At 42.0% G+C, this 23,319-nt stretch overlaps 1 protein-coding gene across 4 annotated transcripts; it reads right to left on the bottom strand.

Moving 5' to 3' along the window:
* Nucleotides 1–64: 64 nt before the first annotated feature.
* NPM2 (nucleophosmin/nucleoplasmin 2) lies at nt 65–22,597 on the bottom strand. 4 transcript variants are annotated; one of them, XM_060301232.1, is made up of 8 exons: nt 22,097–22,595; nt 21,656–21,736; nt 21,414–21,499; nt 21,122–21,247; nt 2,985–3,078; nt 2,025–2,197; nt 524–557; nt 65–413 (listed from the first exon to the last, which is right to left on the bottom strand). In XM_060301232.1, the coding sequence occupies exons 2-7, from the start codon at nt 21,711–21,713 to the stop codon at nt 546–548; spliced, it is 549 nt and encodes a 182-aa protein (XP_060157215.1). In that variant the 5' UTR covers nt 21,714–21,736; nt 22,097–22,595; the 3' UTR covers nt 65–413; nt 524–545. The 4 variants fall into 4 exon arrangements, with proteins under 4 accessions (XP_060157215.1, XP_060157214.1, XP_030688434.2 ...); XM_060301231.1 differs by lacking the exons at nt 65–413; nt 524–557 and having other exon boundaries at nt 564–2,197; nt 22,003–22,133; nt 22,257–22,597; XM_030832574.2 differs by lacking the exons at nt 65–413; nt 524–557 and having other exon boundaries at nt 564–2,197; nt 22,003–22,597.
* Nucleotides 22,598–23,319: the final 722 nt, after the last annotated feature.

The following is a 23,319-nucleotide window of genomic DNA, read 5'->3' as shown; positions in this document are numbered from 1 at the left end:
GCGGGGGGGGGGCGCGGTGGGGGCGGTGGGGGGAGAGGGAGATAAAGAGCAGAACACAGCTGGCTGGCTGGCAGGCAGGCAGGCCAGGGTGTGCTGGCACACGGCTGCCCTCTGCCGGGCTCACGGGCTCACTGCAGCCGGCAAGGACAGCTCCCGGGGAAGGGAGAGACAGCTGCAACAAGGTCCTAGCAAAGCAAACTTTATTGTGGGTCTGAGAGGTCGGGGCTCTTCCCTCCAGGGCCTGCTGCAACCGAGAGTTGGGGTGAGGAGCTCTTGTGTCGCCCCCATCACGTCCATCACATTCAGACTCAGCATGGTGGTCTCACGGGCCCTCCCTCAGTCACTGTGGCCAGGCCACTCCTGGCTCCTCATTTCTTAAATCCTGGCTTTTTAGGTCTGGGTGTGGTTTTGGCCTGTGGGAGAAGGCGTTGCTCCAGTGTCCCACCCTCTCCCCATCCTGGCACCTTCCCAGAGAACATCCCTCCTCCCCCAGGAGGACCAGCCCCTTCTTATCAGCACTCACCTTTCCCACAGGGCTCCTGTCTTTAGGATGGTATCTGGAACGGGGTGGGGTTGGGCAAGGAGTGGGGATGTAGGAAAGAGAGAGCTCAGTCTGATGCCAGTAGCCCCGGGCCCTCCTACTAGTGCCCAGGCTGCAGAGCTGGGCCCTGGGCACTTCCAGGAAGCAGGGGGCTGTGACCTGCAGAGGTTTGCCTCTCCACCTGTCACCTGCCAGGGACCACTCTGACTCTCTTTTATTTTTAAAATTGTTAAATTTTTAAATTAAAATTATTTATTTATTTATTGGCCCACCACGCGGCATGCAGGATCTTAGTTCGCCGACCAGGGATAGAACGTGTGGCCCCTGCAGCAGAAGCCCAGAGTCTTAACCACTGGACCGCCAGGGAAGTCCCTGACTCTCTCTTTTTAAACAAGATGTTTTTTCTTCTTAAGCTTCTATCTGCTTTCCTTTATTTGTGTATAAGACACAAATGTTTCTTATCATAAAAGTAACGTTAACCACATTGCGCAAAATATAGCAAATAGAGAATAAATTGCCTATACTTTTCTTTACCTCCTACTAATATTAACATTTTGTTTCCTTTCAGAACTTTTTTGTTTGTGAAATAAAATGAAAATAATTTGGGACTTCCCTGGTGGTCCAGTGGTTAAGAATCCACCTTCCAATGCAGGGGACGTGATTCCTGGTCGGAGAACTAAGATCCCACATGCCGTGGGCTAATTAAGCCCGTGCGCGGCAACTACTGAGCACACGGGCCACACCTAGAGAGCCTGCGCACCTCAACGAAGATCCCAACCAAGATCCCGCGTGCCGCAACTAAGACCCAATGCAGCCAAAAATTAAATAACTAAATATTAAAATGAAAATAATTTAATATCCTGCTCTTTGAATTCTAGAAACACTTTCCAGTTTGCTATATTCTTCATGGGCATTATATCACATGCCATTGAGAAGACGTGACATAGTTTAAGCAACTGGTGTATTGATGGACATTTACAATGTTTCCATTTTATACTATTATTTGAATAATGCAGTGATACAAGTTTCTTAGTGCATATATTTCCCTCATATCTTGGATGGGATTCTTTGGAAGGAACTGCCATAAGTGGGAAGAAGTCAGAAGATAAGAACTGTTAAATGCTTTTCAGAAAGACTGTGCCAACCGACAGTGGCAGCACACCTGTGCACCTGTGTCTCCGTGTACCACACACCTGCACACACATGTGCATCATCCTCTTTCAAGCACGATGTACCTCAACTAAAAGATTTTGGCTCATTTAATAGATGGAAAGAGTTACCTCACTGCCACCTCCTCTTTTTCCACCTTTTTTTTCTGGAAACCAAACACAAGCATTATTGGGAGTTCTGGCAAGGCCCAGGGGCAGAGCAGACTCCCGCCGGGCACCTGGCAGGTGTTGCCCCGGGCCTCAGCGCACTCAACTGGGGAGACCTGGTCCAGGTTTCTGAGGAGCCTTTGCGCGGGGGGGTGTCCCTCCCTCACCTTGGCAATGCTTGTGTGCTTCTGGGGCGCCAGCCTCTTGACTTGTTTGACAGGGGTCTCCTTCTCCAGGGACACATCTGTGTCTTCGTCGTCATCATCTTCTTCCTCTTCCTCCTCTTCTTCCTCCTCCTCTTCTTCCTCCTCCTCCCCCTCCTCTTCCTCCCATGATTGGTCTGAAGTGTCAGCGATGGTGTGGGAGGAAGGCAGGGCCTCTGAGCCCGAGGGTCTCTGCCAGGCTCCCCTTCCCAGATCTACCTGCCCAAAGTGTGGCTGGCGGGGTGGGGAGGGCAGTGAGGGCTGAGGCCACGGCAGGAGGGCAGGGGAAGTGGTAAGCTGCGGCTCTAGCCGGGCCGGAGGGGGAGGCACACTGGGAAGGAGAGTGTGAGGGGAAGGAGGGAGAGGGTGGGGACACAGCAGCGGAGGAACTCAGGCCTCATCCTGAGGCAGGTGGAACCCGCCCGGGGTTTGGAGCAGGAGAGAACCCTGATGGAAGAGGCACCACTGGACAGAGAAGAAGGCAGTTAAAGGTCTGTCAAAAGAGTCAAAAGCACAGCAAATTGCCAGGGTCCATGTTACTGCTACAGCGACGTACTTCATAGCAGGTAATGTTTTGAGTGTGCTCTGGTACCAGGCGTTATGTTAAGTGCTTTTTCTGAATATGCCATTTATTCCTCACAACTAGGAGGAATACACTTGAAGATGGAACCAAGTATAACCCCACCCCCGTGTTATGGCTGGAGGGCTGCAGCCCACAGAGGACGTGGCGGAGAGGTAAAGGAGAACTGGGGCTAGGGGGCATGCCCATGGCCTCCTGGTCCAGGCTGCTGGTGATTCTGTTGCCTTTGGGGATCTTCTCCAATAATTCAAGAATCCCTCAAGTGTTTGAGTACCTATTATGTCCTTGGCCCTGTGCTGAGCACTGTACCGGCAGACCTTTCTTGGGTCCAAGCTTGGACTTACCATAACATTCCTGGCCACAGAGGAACACGGGTCCAGAGCCAGCCCGGAGCTGGAACGTGACAGGAGGAGAAAGCTCCAATCCCGCCAGGACAACCTGCAGGGGTAGGGGGTAGAGGGTAGGGGCAGGAGTAGAGAGGACAGGCCACTCGGGCCTGGTACCTGTCTGGGGGTGGGGGATGGGGGCTGGCCTCAGGCAGAAATGCTCAGTTTATTCCCTCCCCTCAACCACACATGCTTCAGGGCTTCCCTGGACCTCTCTGCACTCTCAGCCCCCTGGACCTTCCTGCTGAGGTGGACTCTGTTGGAGAAGAACATGGATCTGATAATCTCATTCCTGCCAAGATCACAGACGGTCTTCCAAGCTGAGGTGCAGCCGTTAAATAGTCTGATAGCTATGGACTGAACTGTGTCCCCTCAAATTCTTACATTGAAGCCCCTAACCTCCAATGTGCTGGTATCTGGGGATGGAGCCTTTGGGACCGTAACTAGGGTTAGTTGAGGTCATGAGGGTGGGGACCTTGTGATGGGATTAGTGCCCTTAGAAGATGAGACCAGACAGTTTGCTTTCTCTCTAGGCCATGTGAGGACACAAAAAGAAGGTAGCCATCTGCAAGCCAGGAAGAGGACCCTTACCAAAACCCGACCGTGCTGGCACCCTGATCTCAGACTTCTAGCCTCCAGAACTGTGAGGAAGAAATGTCTGTTGTTTAAACCACTCACTCCATGGTATTTTGTTATGTCAGCCCAAGCTGACTAAGGCATTGATCAAATGAGAAAAGCAGATGCAAAGTTGTATTACAGTCTTCCTATCATCTTATAAGTAATGTGTGAATATTCATAGGAAAAAAGGTTAGAAATATATTACAGTGCTAACCGTAATTTTCAGTGGACAGTACCACATTTATTTTCTTTACACTTTTCCAAACTTTGCAAATTTTCTAGAGTAACAATGATGATACTTAAACTTCTTGAGTTCTTACCATGTGCCAGGCCCCATGCCACACATTTTACCTGCTTTATCTCATTTAAATCTTCACAAGAAGCCCACAAAGGAGGTGTTGTTATTTTACAGAGGGGGAAACTGAGGCTTAGAGAGATTAACTTAGAGTTTCTGGTTCAGAGAGGAAGCAGATAAGTGAAAACTGATCACAAACACCTAGAAATGCTGGATAAAATGTGATTCAATGTTTTTACTGCTTGGTTGAATGGTAAGACAGAAAGAAGTGTCCCTGTGCATCAGAAAGAAGAGCAGCCTGTGCAGAGGCTGATGCCACAGCTGAAGGGAGGATGTCCTTGAAAACAGCAAGGACTTTGGGTTGTGACACTCATGTGGACAGGAGACAAACCCTTGGGGAGGGGACCTTCAAAGGGCTACATCTCAGTAAAAAGCCCCATGGTGAGGGTTGAGGAGAAGGGACTGAAGGACCCTAAGCCATCTAACTAGAAAGGACCCACCATCAAAGGAGGGAAACAAGAACCTGGGGGTGGGATAACAGAGTCTCCTGTGAGAAGCTAACAGCTGTGGTTGTACCTCTCACTTAGAGCAAATCTGAATTTACTCGGTGGGCACTGCCAAGCCAAGAGATCTGTATAAAATCCCAGGCTTGCGATCTTCCTGTGGCAAACGGCAGATGCAAACACAAAACCAGTCTCTAGGGACACTCTGAATTCTTTTCACACAGAATTCTTTCACAAAACAGAACCAAACCAAACTGGAAGAGGTTTGAAACAACCCTGCTAGAGTCTGGCAGCAGAACAAAACAACATGTACAACCAGGAACCTGAGATAAGAGAATAACAACCTAAACCACATGAAATGTTTGATGAAGATCAAATAAATATAAGAGTAGGAATCAAAATAATAAGAACAAGATATTACAAAAAAGAAAAAGAGGGCTTCCCTGGTGGCGCAGTGGTTGAGAGTCCGCCTGCCGATGCAGGGGACACGGATTCGTGCCCCGGTCCAGGAAGATCCCACATGCCGCGGAGCGGCTGGGCCCGTGAGCCATGGCCGCTGAGCCTGCGCATCCGGAGCCTGTGCTCCGCAGCGGGAGAGGCCACAACAGTGAGAGGCCCGCGTACCGCAAAAAAAATAAATAAATAAAATAAAAATAAAAAGAACCAAAAGCAGCTTCTAGACATCAAAAACATTAGCATTGAAGTAAAGTGAACAAATGGTTAAAAAGCAGAGTGAAGCAGCTGAAGGAAGAATCAGTAAATTGGAGAAGTTCTGGGAAGAAATTACCCAGTATGAAGCACAGAGAGAAATGAACAAAATATGAGAGAGAAGCTGGACGTGGAGGACAGGTGAGAAGGTCCAACATGCATCCAATCAGAGGTAGGGACTGGAGAGAATGGAGTCAGTGTTCCAAGTGATAACGACCAAGAGTTCTCCAGAAATGATCCAAGACAGATCCTCATATGCAGGAAACCTCATCCCTGAAAAGATAAATAAAAATAAATCCACACCTGAACATACTATGGTGAAATGACAGATGAGAACAAAGAGATGAGCTTAAAATCAACCAAAGAGGCCAGATTTCCAAAAAAGGAACAATAACCAGGCAGACTGAGGATTTCAACAGCAACATCAGGAATCAGAAAGAGGTCAGGAATCAGACCTCTTACCTAGAAGTATATACGCAGCCAAACTATCATGAAGGAATGAGGATAAAAGAAAGGTATTTCTGAGCAAAGCCCAAGTAAGTTTACTACTCCCAGGTCTACAAAAGGATGTTCAAAAAGATGGCAATTAAATTGAGAAGTAGGTGCAAGAAGCAGTGATGAGAAAAAAATTGGTATAAATAAATAAAAATACATACATACATACATACACACACACACACACACATACATACCTAAGGAAACATTGCCGTAAAATAAAACAACACTAGTCATGACTAGTGTTGAGCTGGTTTAAAACACGTTGGAGCTAAAATGCTACATGATGACAATATGTATGTTAAAATGAAAGTAATTAGAATCCCCTGGTTTGGGAGGAAGAAAACATTAATTTTCGACTTTGATCATGCATGACTGTTAAAAAATTAAGGAGAACAAATGAAGATTAGAATGAGATTCTATAGCTTCTAAACCAGTAGAAAAGGGGAAAAGAAACTTTAATCAATCTAAGAAAAGACAGGAAAACTAGAAAAAAGAAACAAATTTAAAAGGCAAGGAAAATAGAAGCACAAACTACATGCTACAAGTAAATCCAAGTATATTAGCAAGTCACAATCAATATAAACGGACTATACTGGCTGGATAGATTAAAACAAGGTCTAGCTACATACTGCTTATAAGAAACCTTATAAGGACGGAGAAATGCTGGAGTAAAGAGATGGAAATATACATACCAGGTACAGCAGAGGCTTCCAGTTGCTTATCCAATAGCCATTCTTTCCTTCCATAATAACAGCACCCTGATATTACTGAAATACTATACCCAGCCAAAAACTGCATTCTTCAGTTTCCTTTGCAGTTGTGACTATGTTACTAATTTCTGGATCAATGAGCTATAAGCAGAATTTGGAAGGTGGTACTTGTGGGAAGACTCCTTAAAAGGTGGACAGAGAACTGAGAGAAGTCCCTGTGGTCTTCCCTTGCTGCTTCTTTCCTATTACATTAATTGTAGAAGTGAGGGCTGGAGCTGCAGCAGCCTTCCTAGACTGTAAGGTGATTTTGAGGATGGTAGGTCTGCACTAAAGACAGGAGAAAGATACGAGGAGACTTGGTCTTTGGTGACCATGGAGTCATCTCATCAGCTCTGGACTGCCCATCTCTGGACTTCTATGCAATACAGAAATAAATCTTAAGCCCCTATAGTTGGGTCTCTGTTACGGCAGCCACACATGACTAAAATGAAAATGAAGCTAGTTGTACTTTCTGGTGAGTGATGTTGATAATGGGGGAGGCTATGTATGTGTAGGGGTAGGTGGTATATAGGAAATCTCTGTAACTTTCTCTCGATTTTATTGTAAACCTAAAACTGCTCTTAAAAAATAAAGTCCCTAAAAAATGAAGCTAGTAGTGTTTGTTACGATTAGGTTTGGTAATAAGTGACAGAAAACTCCATAACAGTGGCTTACACAGGCTTACACTCACTTCTTTGTCACATAAACTAAGTCCATACATAAGCTATGAGTACACCGCTCCTCAATCACCAGGGATCCAGCCTCTTTGTACCGTGTTGCTCTACCATTCTCAATACACGGCTCCCACCTCGTCCAGGATGGCTGCTCTTGTTCTAGTCATCACATCTACACTCCAGGAAGGGACAAAAAAGTGGTCACATGATCTCTCTTTAAGGACATTTTTCAGATGTTGTAGATCCCACTTCTGCTTACATCGCATTGGCCAGAACGTCATGGTTATGCCAAACTTAGAGGGAACATAGTTTTTATTCTCAGTAGCCTTGTGACCAGCTAAAAGTCATGAATCCATTACTAAAGAATAAAGGAATAATGGAGATTGAGGGACATCTGGGAAACAAATTAATATCAGACGATATAAGCTTTAATTCAATAAGTATTTTAGGGATAAAGAAGGTCACCACATAATGAAAAAATTTAGACAAGGAAGATATTTACAATTATACAAGGAAAGTAAAAATTCTACAAGAAAGCTAAACCTGTAAATTATATGCATCAACAACACGGTCTGAACATACATAAACTATAGCCACAGTAATCAAGACAGTGTGATATCAGAGGGATAGACACATAGATTGACTGAAGACCTAGAAATACACACACACAAATACCTGCAACTGATTTTTGACAAAGGTGCAAACTCAATTAAATGGAGGAAGCTTTTTCAACAAATGGAGCTGGAGCAATTGGACGTCCATAGGCAAAGAAATGAACCTTCACCTAAACCTCATAGCTTATACAACAGTGAACTCAAAATGGATCATGGACTTAAGTGTAAAACATAAAACTCTATGACTTTTGGACAAAAAACATAGAGAACCTTCATGATCTCAGACTAGGCAATGTGTTCTTAGACTTAACATCAAAAGTCATAAAAGGAAGAATACAATAGACCTCATCAAAATTAAAAACGTTTGTTCCATAAAAGCTCATGTGAAGAGGATGAAAAGACAAGTTATAAACTGGGGAGAAAATATTTGCAAGCCATATATTTGACAAAGGACTAGTGTCTAGAATATATAAAAAATTAACAAAATTCAACAGTAACAAAACAATTAGAAAATGAGCAAAAGACATGGACACTTAACTGAACATACGTATGGCAAAAATCGCATGAAAAGATGTTCAACATCATTAGCCATCAGGAAAATGCAAACTAAAAGCACAATGAGACATCACTACACACACATTAGAAAGGCTAAAATAAAAGAGATAGTGACAACATGAAATGTCGATGAGGATGCAAAGAAACTTGATCACTTATGCATTGCTGATAGAAATGCAAAATGGTACAGCCACTTTAGAAAACAGTCTGGCAGTTTAAGAAACTAAATGTGTAACCACCCTCATATGGCCCAGCAATTGCACTCCTGGACATTTAACCCAGGAGAAATGAAAACTTAGCTTACGCAAAAACCTATACACAAATGTTCATATCAGCTTTATTTGTAAGTGCCCCAAATGGGAATCAGACCAGTTTTTCCACAGATGAATTGTTGAACTGTGGTACAACTATACCACGGAATACCAGTCAGTAGTAAAATGAACGGATCTCCAGGGAATTATGCTGAGAAAAAAAAGCCAGTTCCCCCAAAGTTACATATGTCTGATTCTATTTCAATGACCAAATTTTAGAAATGGAGGACAGATTGGTGGTTGCCAGGGGTTAGGGGGAGGTGAGGGAGCAGGAGGGAGGTGAGTGTGGTTATAAAAGGGCAACATGAGGGATGCCTGGGGTGTTGGAACTGTTCAGTGTCTTGGCTATGGTGGTGGATATAGGAACTTAGGTGATAAAATTGTATAAATAGATCCCTGCATTGTATCAATGTCAATATCCTGGTTTTGATATTATATTACAGTTTTGCAAAATGTTACCATTGGAGAAAACTGGGCAAAACATACAGGGATCTCTCAGTATTATTTCTTACAGCTGCATGTGAATCTACAATTATCTAAAACGATTTTCAATTAAAAAAATAAACATATATAAAGTAAACAAAATTATAAGAAGAACCCGAAGATCCACAATCATAACAGGAAATTTTAACACATTTCTTTTGCTAATTGATACATCAGGAGACAAAATATATATAGGTTTGAACACAATTAATACACCTGATTTAATGGACACACATAGAATCCTATAATACTACCACGTAGTAAGCCACAAATTGAGTCTCAACAAATAACCAAAGAATTGATATGGTCTATACACACACACACACACACACACACACACACACACACACACACACCCCATATTTTCTGATGCAATTACACTAAGAAAAAGGGTGATGACTCAACCCACCCATACCTTTGGGAATTAAAAAATTTGAAGTAAATATTCATCAAATAAGAAATCATAATGGAAATTAGAAAATATTTAAAGTAAGATAAAGTGAAAATACCACAAATCACAAATTAAGGGATGCAGTTAAAAACATCTTCAGAGGGAAATGTGTAGTATTCAAAATAAATAAATAGAACTTACTTGGAAAAAATAAGCTAGAACATGAATGGGCTAAATATCTAACTAAGGAAGTAAGAAAAAGGAACAAAGAAAGCAGAAAGTCAGATAACCAGAGAAATTAATAAAATAAAAAATAAGGAAACAATAGAAAACATCAACAAAATCAAAAGCTTTTTCTTTGAAAAAAAAGAAAAAGACTAATATCCAGTGATTGAAATGAAGGGAAAAAAGGAAAGATGATAAACACTACTGGGAATTTTAAAAAGAGGAATATAATAACAGATATAGTCATGATGAAAAATATTATTAGCAAATAGCGTGAACAATATCTAGAAAAATATAAGTAATCATAATTGACTCAGGAGATGTTTGGTTCAGGCCAAGTAAGTAACAGGGACTGAATTTACTCTCCAGCTTGACACAACTAAAAAACTATAATACAGGCATACCTCAAAGATATTGCAGGCTTAGCTCCAGACTACTGCAATAAAGCGATTATCACAATAAAGTGAGTCACATGAAATTTCTGGTTTCCTAGTGCATATAATTACACTATACTGTATTCTATTAAGTGTACAACAGCATTATGTCTAAAAAATGTACGTGCCTTAATTTAAAAATACTTTATTGCTAAAAATGCTATTCATCATCTGACAGTGCAGGGCTGCTACAAACCTTCATTTGTAAAAAACAAAAACAAATGAACAAAAAAACAAAACTCCCGCAATATCTGTGAAGTACCATAAAACTAGGTATGCCTGCGTAGGAAACAACAGCTCTCAAGACACTGGATACAAGTCAAGGAAGAACAGTGATCTCTGAGAGATGGGACAGAGATGAGATGAGCCTTATGGTTGCCCAAGCTTACTTCCTGGACAGTGCAGGGAGGGGGAACCCAGACAAAACCTAGTGGTCTCTCTGAGTTTAGGAAATAGAACTGGAACCCAGAGAAGCCAAGGCACCTAGAGTTCATAAGAGAGGAAAAAGCTGCAAAGACAGCACTCCAGAGATCTGTAGAAGGCCCCCTTGAGTATGCAGTTAAGTAGTAATCGGAACATCCATGCAAGGAAACTACCTGAGGCTGGAGAAAGAATCATCATAAAGGTGTCTGGAGCTCACAGAGTGGAAAATCTCATAATTTATGGGGCATCTACTGGAGTACTAAGAAGGGTCTTGCTACAGTAGTGGGGCAAAATTAGACTAAATTCAGCTTAAATCCCTAACAAAGCTTAAAAGCAAGACACAAAAGGATCAAATGGTATTTAAGTAACTTCACTGCATTCCAGAACAAAATTCAAGAATACTTATAAAACTGTAAAAATATCCAGCATCCAAATAGTAAAATTCATGTCTAGCATCCAATCAAAAATTACCAGACAGGACTTCCCTGGTGGCACAGTGGTTAAGAATCTGCATGCCAATGCAGGGTACGTGGGCTTGATCCCTGGTCTGGGAAGATCCCACAAGCCATGGAGCAACTAAGCCCGTGTGCCACAACTACTGAGCCTGCACTCTAGAGCCCACAACTACTGAGCCTGTGTGCCACAACTACTGAAGCCTGTGCGCCTAGAGCCCATGTTCCACAACAAGAGAAGCCACCGCAATGAGGAGCCCGCTCACCGCAACGAAGAGTAGCCCCTGCTTGCCGCAACTAGAGAAAGCCTGCACACAGCAATGAAGACCCAACGCAGCCAAAAATAAATAAGTAAATAAGTTTATTAAAAAATAATTACCAGACATACAAAGAACAAGAAAGCTACAACTCATAATGAAGAGGGGAAAAATTCAATAAAAACTGAAACAGAAATGACATAAATGAGAATTAGTAGAAAAGAACATTAAAACTATAGTCCATATGTTCATGAAAGATCGAAAATGAGACACGGAAGACTTGAAATTTGTAGAGGTGAAAACGACAATATCTAAGATGAAGACATACTGATGAGATTAACAGCAAATTAGATACTGCAGAAGAAAAGAATAATGAAACTGAGTAAATAAAGACTATCCAAAATGAATACACAGAGGAAAAATACTTTAACAAAACGAAAAGAGCATAATGAACTGTGGGACAACTTTAAGGAGCCAAGTATACATGTAATTGGATTCCTCAATGGAGATGAGAGAGAAGGGGGAACAGAAAAAAATGATTGAAGGAATAATGGCCAAACATTTCCAAATTTGACAAAAATGGTAAATCCACAGATCTAAGAAGTGCAGTGAACCCCAGTACATTTTATAATCAAATTGCTCAAAACTAGTTACAAGGAGAAAATCTTAAGAGCAGCCAGAGGAAAAAAGACATCACATACAGGGGAATGAAGACAAGGATGTGAGAAGATTTCTCCAAATAATGCAAGCTAGAAGACAATGGAGAAATTTTTTTCAGTGTTGGAAGGAAAAAAAGTCAATCTAGAGTTCTTTACCCAGTGAAAATACCTTTCAAAACTGAAATGAAATAAGGACTTTCCAGGCATACAAAAGCTTAAAGAATTCATCATAAGCAGATCTGCATTACAAAAAATGTTTAAATCCTTCACACAGAAGGAATACGACACCAAATGGAAATTGAATCTACACAAAGGAGTGAAAAGTACCAGAAATGGTAAATATAAAAATGGTTTATTCTAAGTTCTAATCTCTTTAAAATATAGACCGCTTAAAGAAAAAAATAACAACAATGTAGAGTAGGATTTATAGCATATGTAGAAACAAAAGTTATTACAACAATAGCACAAAGTATGGGAAGTGGTAAATGAAGTGTGCTGTAGTTAAGATTCTTATATTGTACATGAAATGGTATAATATTATTTCACTATAGACTGTTGTAAGTTAAAAATGCATACTGTAAACTCTAGAGCAATGATTAAGAAAAAAACCAAAGAGATGAGGTACACCTAAGAAGCCAATATTGAGGATGAAAATGTAACCAAAAAAACCGCTTAGTTAATCCAAAAAGCCAGAAAAGAGGAAGAAAGGAGCACAGATGGGACAAATGGGAAAACTAATAGCAAGATGATAGATTTAAACTCAACCTTGTTGATAATTTGGTTAAATATTAACTGTCTAAGTGCTCTAATTAAAAGGCAGAGATAGCAAGTGGATAAAAAAGTAAAACTCAATTAGGTGTTATCTAAAAGAAACCCAATTTATACATAAAGATACAGAGGTTAAAGTAAAATAACAAAATAAAAGAATAGGAAAAATATACAACACAAACACTAATCAAAAGAGAGCTAGATTGGGGCTTCCCTGGTGGCGCAGTAGTTGAGAATCCACCTGCCAATGAAGGGGACACAGGTTCGATTCCTGGTCCGGGAAGATCCCACATGCCACGGAGCAACTAAGCCCGTGCACCACAACTACTGAAGCCCGTGTGCCTAGAGCCTGTGCTCCACAACGAGAGAAGCCACTGCAATGAGAAGCCCGTGCACTGCAATGAAGAGTAGCCCCCGCTTGCTGCAACTAGAGAAAGCCTGAGCGCAGCACCGAAGACCCAACAGAGCCAAAAATAAATTAATAAAATAAACAAATTAAAAAAAAAAAAGAGAGTTAGATTGACTATATTAGTCAGACCAAGTAGACTTCAGAATATTTATCAGGGATAAAGAGGAGCATTTCATAATGATAAAGGGATCAATTAACCTAAAGGATATAACAATCCTAGAAATGCAGGATTTATTAGGATGCACCTAATAAAAGAGTTTTAAAATACATGGGGCAAAAACTGATAATTAAAAAGAGAAAGAGACAAAGACATAATTATTGTTGGGGTCTTCAGCGTTCCTCTTTCAGTAACTAATAGATCAAGTGGACAGAAAATGAGTCAGGATATGGAAGACTCGAACAAAACCATCAACCAACTTGATACAATTGACATTTATAGAGCAATACACCCAACCATGGGAGAACACACATTCTTCAAGTGTGAATGAAAGAGTCACCAAGATAGAACATATTATGGGCCATAAAGCAAGTCACAACACTGTTTAGACTGAAATCATATAAAGCATATTTTCAGACCATAATGAAATTAAAATAGAAATCAATTAAAGAAAGAATTAGAAAATCTCTATTTGGAAATTAAAAAGCAAACATACTTCTAAGTACCGCAGGGACTGAAGAATAAAACCAGAAAATAATTTGAACTGAATGAAAATGAATATAGTACTTATCAAAATTTGTGGGACGAAGCTAGAAAGATGCTTAGAAGGAAATCATAGCATGAAATGCTTATATCTGAAAAAGGTCTAAAAAAATCAATAATATAAGATTATGCCTTAAGAAACTAGAAAAAGATCAGACTGAAACCAAAATAAACAGAAGAGAGGAATAAAGAACAGCTCAATTAAATACAAAAGTGGAAAAACAATAGAGAAAGACTGATGAAACCAAAACTTGGTTCCTGGGAAAGACTGATAGAACCGTTAAACCTCTAGCCAGACTGGACCTGGTAAAAAGGAGAGAAGACACAAATTACCAACATCAGGAACAAAAGAGCAAACTTTAATACAGATAATACAGAAAAGGATTAGGGAATAATATGAACAACTTTATGCCAGAAAAGTTGACAATTTAGATGAAACAGAAAAATTCCTTAAAAAACACAAACATAAAGCTCTCTAAACAAAATAAACCAAATAGTCTTATATCCATTAAATAAATTTAACTTGTAGTTAACCAGATTGCTTCACAGGTGAATTCTACCAAAACATTTAAGAAAAAGAAAAAACAAAACAAATTTACATGAATTCTTCCAGAAGATAGAAGAGAACATCTTCCTTTTCATTTTATGAGGCCCAGAATTACCTTATGCTAAAATCAGACAAAAACATGACAAGAAAACCATAGACCAATGTTGCTTATAACATAGACAAAAATATCCTTAATAAAATAGTAGCAAATGGAATCCAGCAATATATAAAAAGGTAATACATTATGATTGAACGGGGCTTATACCAAGAATGCACAGTGGGTTTAAAATTTGAAAAAATCAATGAATGTAATTTGCCACATAACAAAATAAAGGAGAAAAAAATCACCTCACTACATGCAGAAAAAGAATTCTTTGACAAAATTCAACACCCACTCATGATAAAATATCTCAGCAAACTAGGAATAGAAGGGAACATCCTCAAACTTAATATAGGACATCTACCAAAATCCTTCGTCTGTCTTAATGGTAAAAGACTAAATACTTTCCCTCCGGTAAAAGGCAAGGATAGTCCTGCTCTTACAACTTTTACTCAACATTGTACTTGATGTCCTAATCAGTGAAGTAAGACAACAAAAAGAAACGCAAGGCATACAGATAGAAAGTTAAGATGTTAAACTGACTTTATTCACAGATGACATGAATAAATACATAGCAAATTCTGTGGAATCAATGGAAAGCTGCTAGGACTAATATGCAAATTTAGCAAGGTTAGATAATACAAAAACCAATTATATAACTATATACTAGTACTGAATAATGATAAAATAAAAATTTTAAATAGCATTTCTGTACCTTATCCCATATAAAAAAATTAACTGAAAATGGCCCATAGACTTATATATAAGAACTAAAACTTTAAAACTCGTAGGAGAAAACACAGGAGTAAATCTTCATGACCTTGTGTTAGGCAATTGTTTCTAAGATTCAACACCAGAAGCAGAAGCAACAAAAGAAAACACATATGAACTGGACTATATGAAAACAAAAAACTTTGTGCTGCAAATGATATCATCAAGAAAGTAAAAAGACAACCCAGGGAAAGGGGGGTAACTATTTGCAAATAAGCTGATAAGAGGCTTGTATGTAAAATAAAGAACTCGGGTTTCCCTGGTGGTGCAGTGGTTGAGAGTCCGCCTGCCGATGCAGGGGACAAGGGTTCGTGCCCCGGTCCGGGAAGATCCCACATGCCGCGGAGCGGCTGGGCCCGTGAGCCATGGCCGCTGAGCCTGCGCGTCCGGAGCCTGTGCTCCACAACGGGAGGGACCACAGCAGTGAGAAGCCCGTGCACCGCAAAAAAAAAAAAAAAAAAAAAAAAAAAAAAAAAAAAAGAACGCATACAAGTCAATAGTAAAAAGACAAATATTAAAATACATTAAACTCAAACACAGTTTTACAAAATTAATAAAGATTTGAACAGAAAATTCTCCAGGAATTCCCTGGCAGTCCCGTGGTTAGAACTCCATGCTTTCATTGCCAAGGGTGCGGGTTCAATCCCTAGTCAGAGAACTAAGATCCCACAAGCCACACAGCCAAAAAAGAAAAAACAAAAAGAAAGAAAGAAAATTCTCCAAAAAAGATATACAAATAGCCAATAAGCATATAAAGAGATGCTCAACATCATTAGTCATTAGAGAAACGCAAATCAAAACCACAGTGAGCTACCACTTCATACCCACTAAGATGACTAATCAAAACCAAAGACAAAAACAAGTGTTGGTGAGGATGTGGAGAGATTGGAATACCCGAACATTGCTGGTGAGATTGTAAAATGGTGTGACCACTTTGGAAAACAATATGGCAGTTCCTCAAAATGTTATATATATGAAGCTACCATATGACCCAGCAATTGCACCTCCAGGTATATGCTCAAGAGAAATAAAAACTTATGTTCAGGACTTCCCTGGTGGCACAGTGGTTAAGAATCCGCCTGCCAATGCAGGGGACATGGGTTCAAGCCCTGGTCTGGGAAGATCCCACATGCTGTGGAGCGACTAAGCCCATGAGCCACAGCTACTGAGCCTGCGTTCTAGAGCCCGTGAGCCACAACTACTGAAGCCCACATGCCTAGAGCCCATGCTCCACAACAAGAGAAGCCACTGCAATGAGAAGCCCGCGCACCGCAATGAAGAGTAGCCCCCGCTTGCCGCAACTAGAGAAAGTCTGCATGCAGCAACGAAGACCCAACACAGCCAGAAATAAATAAATAAATAAAGTGTTAAAAAAAAAACGTATGTTCATACAAAAATTTGTACATTAATGTTAATAACAGCATTCCTAATAGCCAAGTGGTAGAAACAACCCAAATGTCCACCAACTGAACAGATAAACAAAATGTTGTATATCAATACAATGGAATATTATTTGGCAATAAAAAGGAGTCAAGTACTGATACATGCAACAACATGGATAAACCTTAAAAACATTATACTAAGTGAAAGAAAGCGGTCACAAAAGACCATACAGTTTATGATTCCATTTATATGATTTGCCAGAATAGGCAAACCTATAGACATAAAGTAAATTAGTGGTTGCCTAAGGCTGGGGGTAAGTGAATGTGGGAAATGGGAACTGACCACTGGTAGGTATGGAGTTCCTTTTTGGGTTGATGAAAGTGTTCTAAACCTAGATTGTGATTGTTGCACAACTCTGAATTTACTAAAAATCACTGAATTATATACTCTAATGAGTGAAGCTTATGGTATGTGAATTTTCTTCCAATAAATATGCTAATCTCATTTTTAATAGCACCCCAAATCATGAAATATGTGGGGGTAAACTTTACAAAGTACGTAGGGGACCAGGACCCTGAAAATTACAAAACATTCCTGGGAAAATCTAAAGATGTAAACAAATGGAGAAATATATCATGTTCAATTATCGATGACTCAAAATTGTCAAGATGGCAATTCCCCCCAAAGTAATCTATAGATTCAATTCAATCTCAATCAAAATCCCATCAGACTTATTTTTAAAGAAAGCTGATTCTGAAACTTATACGGAAATGCTAAGGACCTAGACTTGTCAACCCAGTTTTGGAAAAGAATAACAAAATTGGAGGACTCACACGATCTAATTTTAAGACTTACTATAAAAGCACAATAATCAAATTAGTTTGGTATGGAATGAGGGTAAACATGAATCAATGAAACAGAATAGTGTATAGACATATATGCATACACATCTGGTCAACCAATTTTTGGCAAATGCTAAGGTAACTGTGTCAGTGAAAGAGCAGTCTTTTCAATACTGGAGCATTAGATATCAATTTGGAAAAAATGTCCTTCTATCCTCACTTCATACCATACAAGAAACTTATCTTGAAACGGATCATAGACTTAAATATAAGAGCTAAAACAATAGCATTTCTAGAAGAAAACATAAAAGGAAACCTTTGTGACCTTAGTTTAAGCAATGATTTCTTCGGACACCAAAAGGATGAACCATAAGAGAAAAAAATGTTAAGTTGAACTTTATCAAAATTAAAAACTTGTGCTCTTCAAAAAACATTATTACAAAAATGAAAAGGCAAGCCACACATTAGGAGAAAATATTTGTAATAAAGGACTTATATCCAAAATATATTAAAAAAAACTGCTACAAGTCAATAAGAATAACTCAATTATTTAAAAATGGGCAAAACATCTAAACAGGTATTTTGCAGAAGAAGATACACAAAAGACCAAAACCCAAATAAGAAGACGGTTAACACCACCAACCCTCAAGGAAAAATAAAAACCACAATGAGGTGCCACTGTATATGTACTAGATTGGCTAAAATTAAGAAGACTGACAATGCCAAGTATTGGTGAGGATGTGGACCAACTGGAATTCTCGTAGACTGCTGGTAGAAATGCAGAATGGTACAGCAATTTGGAAAATAGTTTAGCAGTTTTGTATAAAGTTTAACATATGCTTCCTATGTGATCCAGCAATATCACTCCTAGGTATTTACCTAAGAGAAATGAAAACACGTCTATACAAATACACTCAAACATTCCTAGCAGCTTGATTGACAATAGTCCAAAAACCGGAAACTACCCCAAATGTCCATATGTCCATTAACAGGTGAACGAACAAATTTTATATAAATTGTAGAGTGGCATATTACTCAGATATAAAAAAGGAGCATATTACTGTTTTATCAACAATGGGGATAAATCTCAAAAGCATTGTGCTAAGTGAAAAAAGCCAGCACAAGAGACTACATATTGTATGGTTCCATTTAAATGAAATTATAGAAAAGGCAAAACTATAGTGACAGAAAGTAGATCAATGGTTGCCAGAGGCAGTGGTAGGTGGAAGGAACAGACTGCATGAGGCGTGAGGAACTGGGGGCAGGGCGGTGGAAATTCTCTACCTTGATGTTGGTGGCTATTGCACAATTTGTCAAATGCATCGAGCTGCACACTTAACACTAGTGAATCTTACTGTATATAAATTATATCTCAATACAGCTAATAAAAGAACTGACTCAAAGAAATAGAAACATCTGAGAAGATCTAAACCTATTAAATAAATCACAATAGTTTAAAAATCAAACCAGTCCCACACAGTTCATTCACTTATTTACTCACTCATTCATTATCTATTGAGTTCCTACAACATACCAGACACTAGTAGAGGGGCTGTATGGATAATGCAGCAAAGCAGGCAAAATCCTTGCTCTCTTGGAGTCTATATCCTGGTTGGGGGGAACAGACAATGCACAAATGAAACCTCATGTCAGTAATGGGTCCTATGGGGGAAAAGTGATCATGGGTGGGGTAGAAATGGGGGTGCTGTTTGGGGCCAGGGAAGACCCTTCAATGAGATGACATTTGAACAAAGACCAGATTGAAGTCGGGGGCAAGTGTGTCCCTGGCATGGGGGGACATGAAATTGACTAAAGGGGACCAACGATGAAGGCAGCTTTATCTCTTAGGAGGCCCTGCAATAAGCCTGAGCAAGAGGTGATGGTCACCTGGACCAGAGTGTAGCAGGGAGGTGGTGAGATGTGGTTAGATGAAGGTAGAGCCAACAGGATTTGCTTGTGGGTCAGATATGGGGTGTTAGAGAAAGAGGGTTTTATCCTGGCTAATTGGAGGAATAGCTATTTAATGGGAGAGGATCAGGTCTGGGGATGGGGGAAGAGATTATAGATAGAAATCAAGGATTTGGATTTAGACATGCTAAGTTTGGAATATCTATTAGATATCTGTTAAGTGTTTTGAGTTGGACAGAGGATCTGGAGCACAACAGAGAGGCTGGGTTTACAGAATAAATGTCAGAGTCTTCATTTGCATAGGTGGTCTTTAAAACTATGGGAATGGATGAGATTTAGGGAGATCTCATAGATAGAGAAAAAAAATAGGTTTGAGGGCAGTTTTACAGATCAGCCTCCCAGGTCTTTAAGGGCAGATAATCCTGGTCTCACATTCACTGTTCTGCTGCATGGAAGGAGGGAACACGCCACGCCTCGGTTCATGAGGCTAATATGCCTTGACATCCAAATAAGATGTGGAATTTATAGGCCAACCTCACTTATGAGTATATAAGTTTTAAAGAAAAGTCTTATTAACAAAGCAAATCTAGAAGTTTATAATACGATCAGTAATGTTTATCTCAGGAATGCAAAGTTGATTGAATATTATTCTATTAGTATAACTTACCACATTAACAGATTAAAGAAGAGAGAGCCCCTGATAATATGAATAGGAAAGCATTTGATAACCAATTTGATAATCATGATTAAAAAGAAGAAAATTCAATTTTTCAAAGTAGAGTAGGATTAGACGGAGATTTCCTTAACCTGACAAAGGGTATCTACAAAACACTTCATACTTAATGGAGAAACATTAGAAGCATTCCTTTTAAAAATCAGGTATGGGGGGGGGGGACTTCCCTGGTGGCGCAGTGGTTACGAATCTGCCTGCCAATGCAGGGGACATGGGTTCGAGCCCTAGTCAGGGAAGATCCCACATGCCGCAGAGCAACTAAGCCCGTGTGCTGCAACTACTGAACCTGCGCTCTAGAGCCCGCGAGCCACAACTACTGAGCCTGCGTGCCACAACTACTGAAGCCCGTGTGCCTAGAGGACATGCTTCGCAGCAAGAGAAGCCACTGCAATGAGAAGCCCTTGCACTGCAATGAAGAGTAGCCCCCGCTCGCCGCAACTAGAGAGAGCCTGCAAGCAGCAACGAAGACCCAACGCAGCCAAAAATAAATAAATCAGGAATGAAACGAGGACATCTACCATTATCATTTTATCCAATATTATACTGGAGGTCCTAGCCAGTGTACCTGGATTTAAAAGAAACAACAACAACAACAACAAAAAACAACACAAAGACTGCCATTACTCAGAAAGAAGATCTGCATAGAAAACTCAAAATAAGTTATTAGAGTGAGACTTTCTGGATACACAGGCAGTATGTAAATCGTCAACACTGGTCTCCAACAGTAAACAGTTGAAAAATGTGATTTGGAGAGAGGTTATTTAACTTGCCCAAAGTCACACGGCTGGTAAAGAGCCGACTAGGAGGGAGTTCCCTGGCGGTCCAGTGGTTAGGACTCAGCCGGCCACCCCGCCCCCGGCCCACCAAAAAAAAAAAAAAAAATTGTGGACTAGGATGGAAACAGGGCTCCCTGCCTCCTGGGTCCAAGCTTTTAGTCCTGGGCTATATGCCTCTCTAGCACTGGTTGTACTTGTACAGGAGCCTGTACCCCACCTTTGGGTCCGTTCCCACGCAGCGGGTGAGGCCTGAGCAGGGCCTCCTAGGGCTGGAGCCAGGGTGTCCTAGGCCCGCAGGGAAAGGCTCACCATGGGGAGGACGGAGGCCCGAAGAGAGGCCAGGGTGATGGGCTTCCTCCTTCTGTCGTCCTGGCTTGCTGGGGGCAGGATCTCCACGAGGTTCATCTCCTCTTTGGCTTTCTCCCCCAGGCAAATCTGAGAGGGGTGGAAAACGAGCATGGCTCCTCTTCACCCAGAGGGCGGAGGAGGCAAACCCTGTTCCAGCTGCGGGCACGGGACAATCCCACCTGCTCCTCTGTGGCTGTCCAAGTCCCTCCCTGCTCCGTCCTTCCGCCCCTCCTTGGGGCTGGGGGGTACCCACCGTACTAAGCAGCAGCATACAGTTCTGCTTCCCCACTTTCTGGGGTCTGAAGGTCCAAGTCGGCTTCTCCTGGCTCAGCTCACAGCCTGCGAAGGGAGACGGAGGGCGGAAGGCGTGGCGTGGGGCGGGCAGGCTCCAGGGAGGCGCGCCTCTCTGCCTCCAGCCCTAGGCGCACCCCCTGCCCCCGGTGACGTACCCCCAGCCCCCCAGGTGCTCCGAGAACAGCCTGGAGCCTCACTCACCCCAGAGCAAGGCCAGTGTCGCCTTTTCGGAGGTGCTGCTAGTACGGCTGCGATTCATGATGCGGGGCGGGGGCCGAGCAGCTGCGAGGAAGGGCGCGTTACAACCCCCGGCCGACAAGGCAGCCCACACCCGAGCTGGGGACACCCCGGCGGAGCGCTCCGCCAAAGGACGGTGCTTAGATCGCCCAGAGCGGGAGAGGTGAGCGAGGCGCCCGGCTGCCCCGCCGGCCCTCCCAGCACCCCAGGGGTGCAGCGCCGGTCAGCCGCGGGCAAGGCGGCTCGGTGCCCGGTCTCATGTCCACTCGGCCCCGGGCCCCGGCCCTCTCGCAACCCCTCCTCCACCTCACCGTCGCTACTCCGCGTGCAAGGCTCACGCCATAGGCTCCTCCTCGGATCGCTTCCCTCTTGGGCTCCCTCCCTCCGGCCTCATCCTGGCCTCACCTGAGGGCCGGCCGCCCACAGCGGGCGGTTATGAAGCCTGGGAAGGGGCAACGGGAGATGTCTCATCAGCCCCATTCCGTTCTTCCATTCTTTCCTCCTCTTCGCTCCTCAGAAGCACCTGGAGAGCTCGTTAAAACACAAAGCGCTAGGCCTCACCCACCTCCATCGTTTCCCACGGGGAGGTCTGGGTGTGACCCAGAGAATTAGCATTTCTAACAGGTGCCAGGTGAGGCGGACGCCGGTGGGCCAGGACCGCACCGTGAGAACCACGGTCCTGACCAATAGGGACTGACTGAGGTCTGCTGCCGGAGCCCGCCCAGCGCCCAGCGTGGAGATGCTTTGCTACCAGGTAGGAAGCGCAGCCTTGTCGGCCCTTCGTGCTCATCGTCTTTCTTCGTGTCCTTTCCCTACCCTCTAAGTGTGGGCCTCTTGCCAGGCCCAGAGGGCCTGACCCTCAGGGCTGTGGTCCTCGGAAAGGAAGAGCCCTGTTTCCAGAAGGATGACTTCTCCCAAGGCTAGGAAGGGGTGGAATACACCACGGGGCACTGCGAGTGACCTTACAAGGGTGTCATTTCACAAACAGCAGTTCACACAGCACAGTGATGCCCTTAAATGTTTGTTTGGGTGGGGGGTAGTGAAGAGGAGGAAGCTTTTCAGCTGACCACCGCCCTCAAGTAACACCTCTGTTTGGGAGACAGAAATAACCAGGAATCTCTCTCATTGCATTCATATCCATCATTCGCATCCTGGAAACTTCTCACCTGCATATAAAGTTCACTGATTTTCAACCAAGGTGTCAAGGGAAAGGATAGTCTTTTCCAAAAATGGTGCTGGAGGAACTGGATTTATCTTTCTGCAACCCTGATTGGAGCTTCTGCTGTGCAAGAATCAGTTTTTTTTTTCTTTTTAAAATACCAGCTTTATTGAGCAATAATTCATATATAAAAATGTACCAGTTTAAAGTGTATAATTTGAATTTTGACAGATGTATACACCATGTGGCCATCACCACAGCCAAGTCACAATTTCTGTTACGCCCCCAAATTTTCTCGTTTCCCTTTGCAGTGCATATCCTCCCCTTACTGTCTACTTGGCATCAGACACTTACCTGTTTTCTGACACTGTAGATTAGTAGACTGTCCTAGAAGTTCATATAAGTAGAATCATACAGGGTCTTTTGGTCTGCCCTCTTTCGCTGGGCAGAATGTTTGAGATTCATTTAT

This window comes from Globicephala melas, chromosome 6 (assembly GCF_963455315.2).
Source record: "Globicephala melas chromosome 6, mGloMel1.2, whole genome shotgun sequence".
In the NCBI taxonomy this organism is placed as follows: domain Eukaryota; kingdom Metazoa; phylum Chordata; class Mammalia; order Artiodactyla; family Delphinidae; genus Globicephala; species Globicephala melas.
This window is presented reverse-complemented; position numbering and strand designations above follow the sequence as displayed.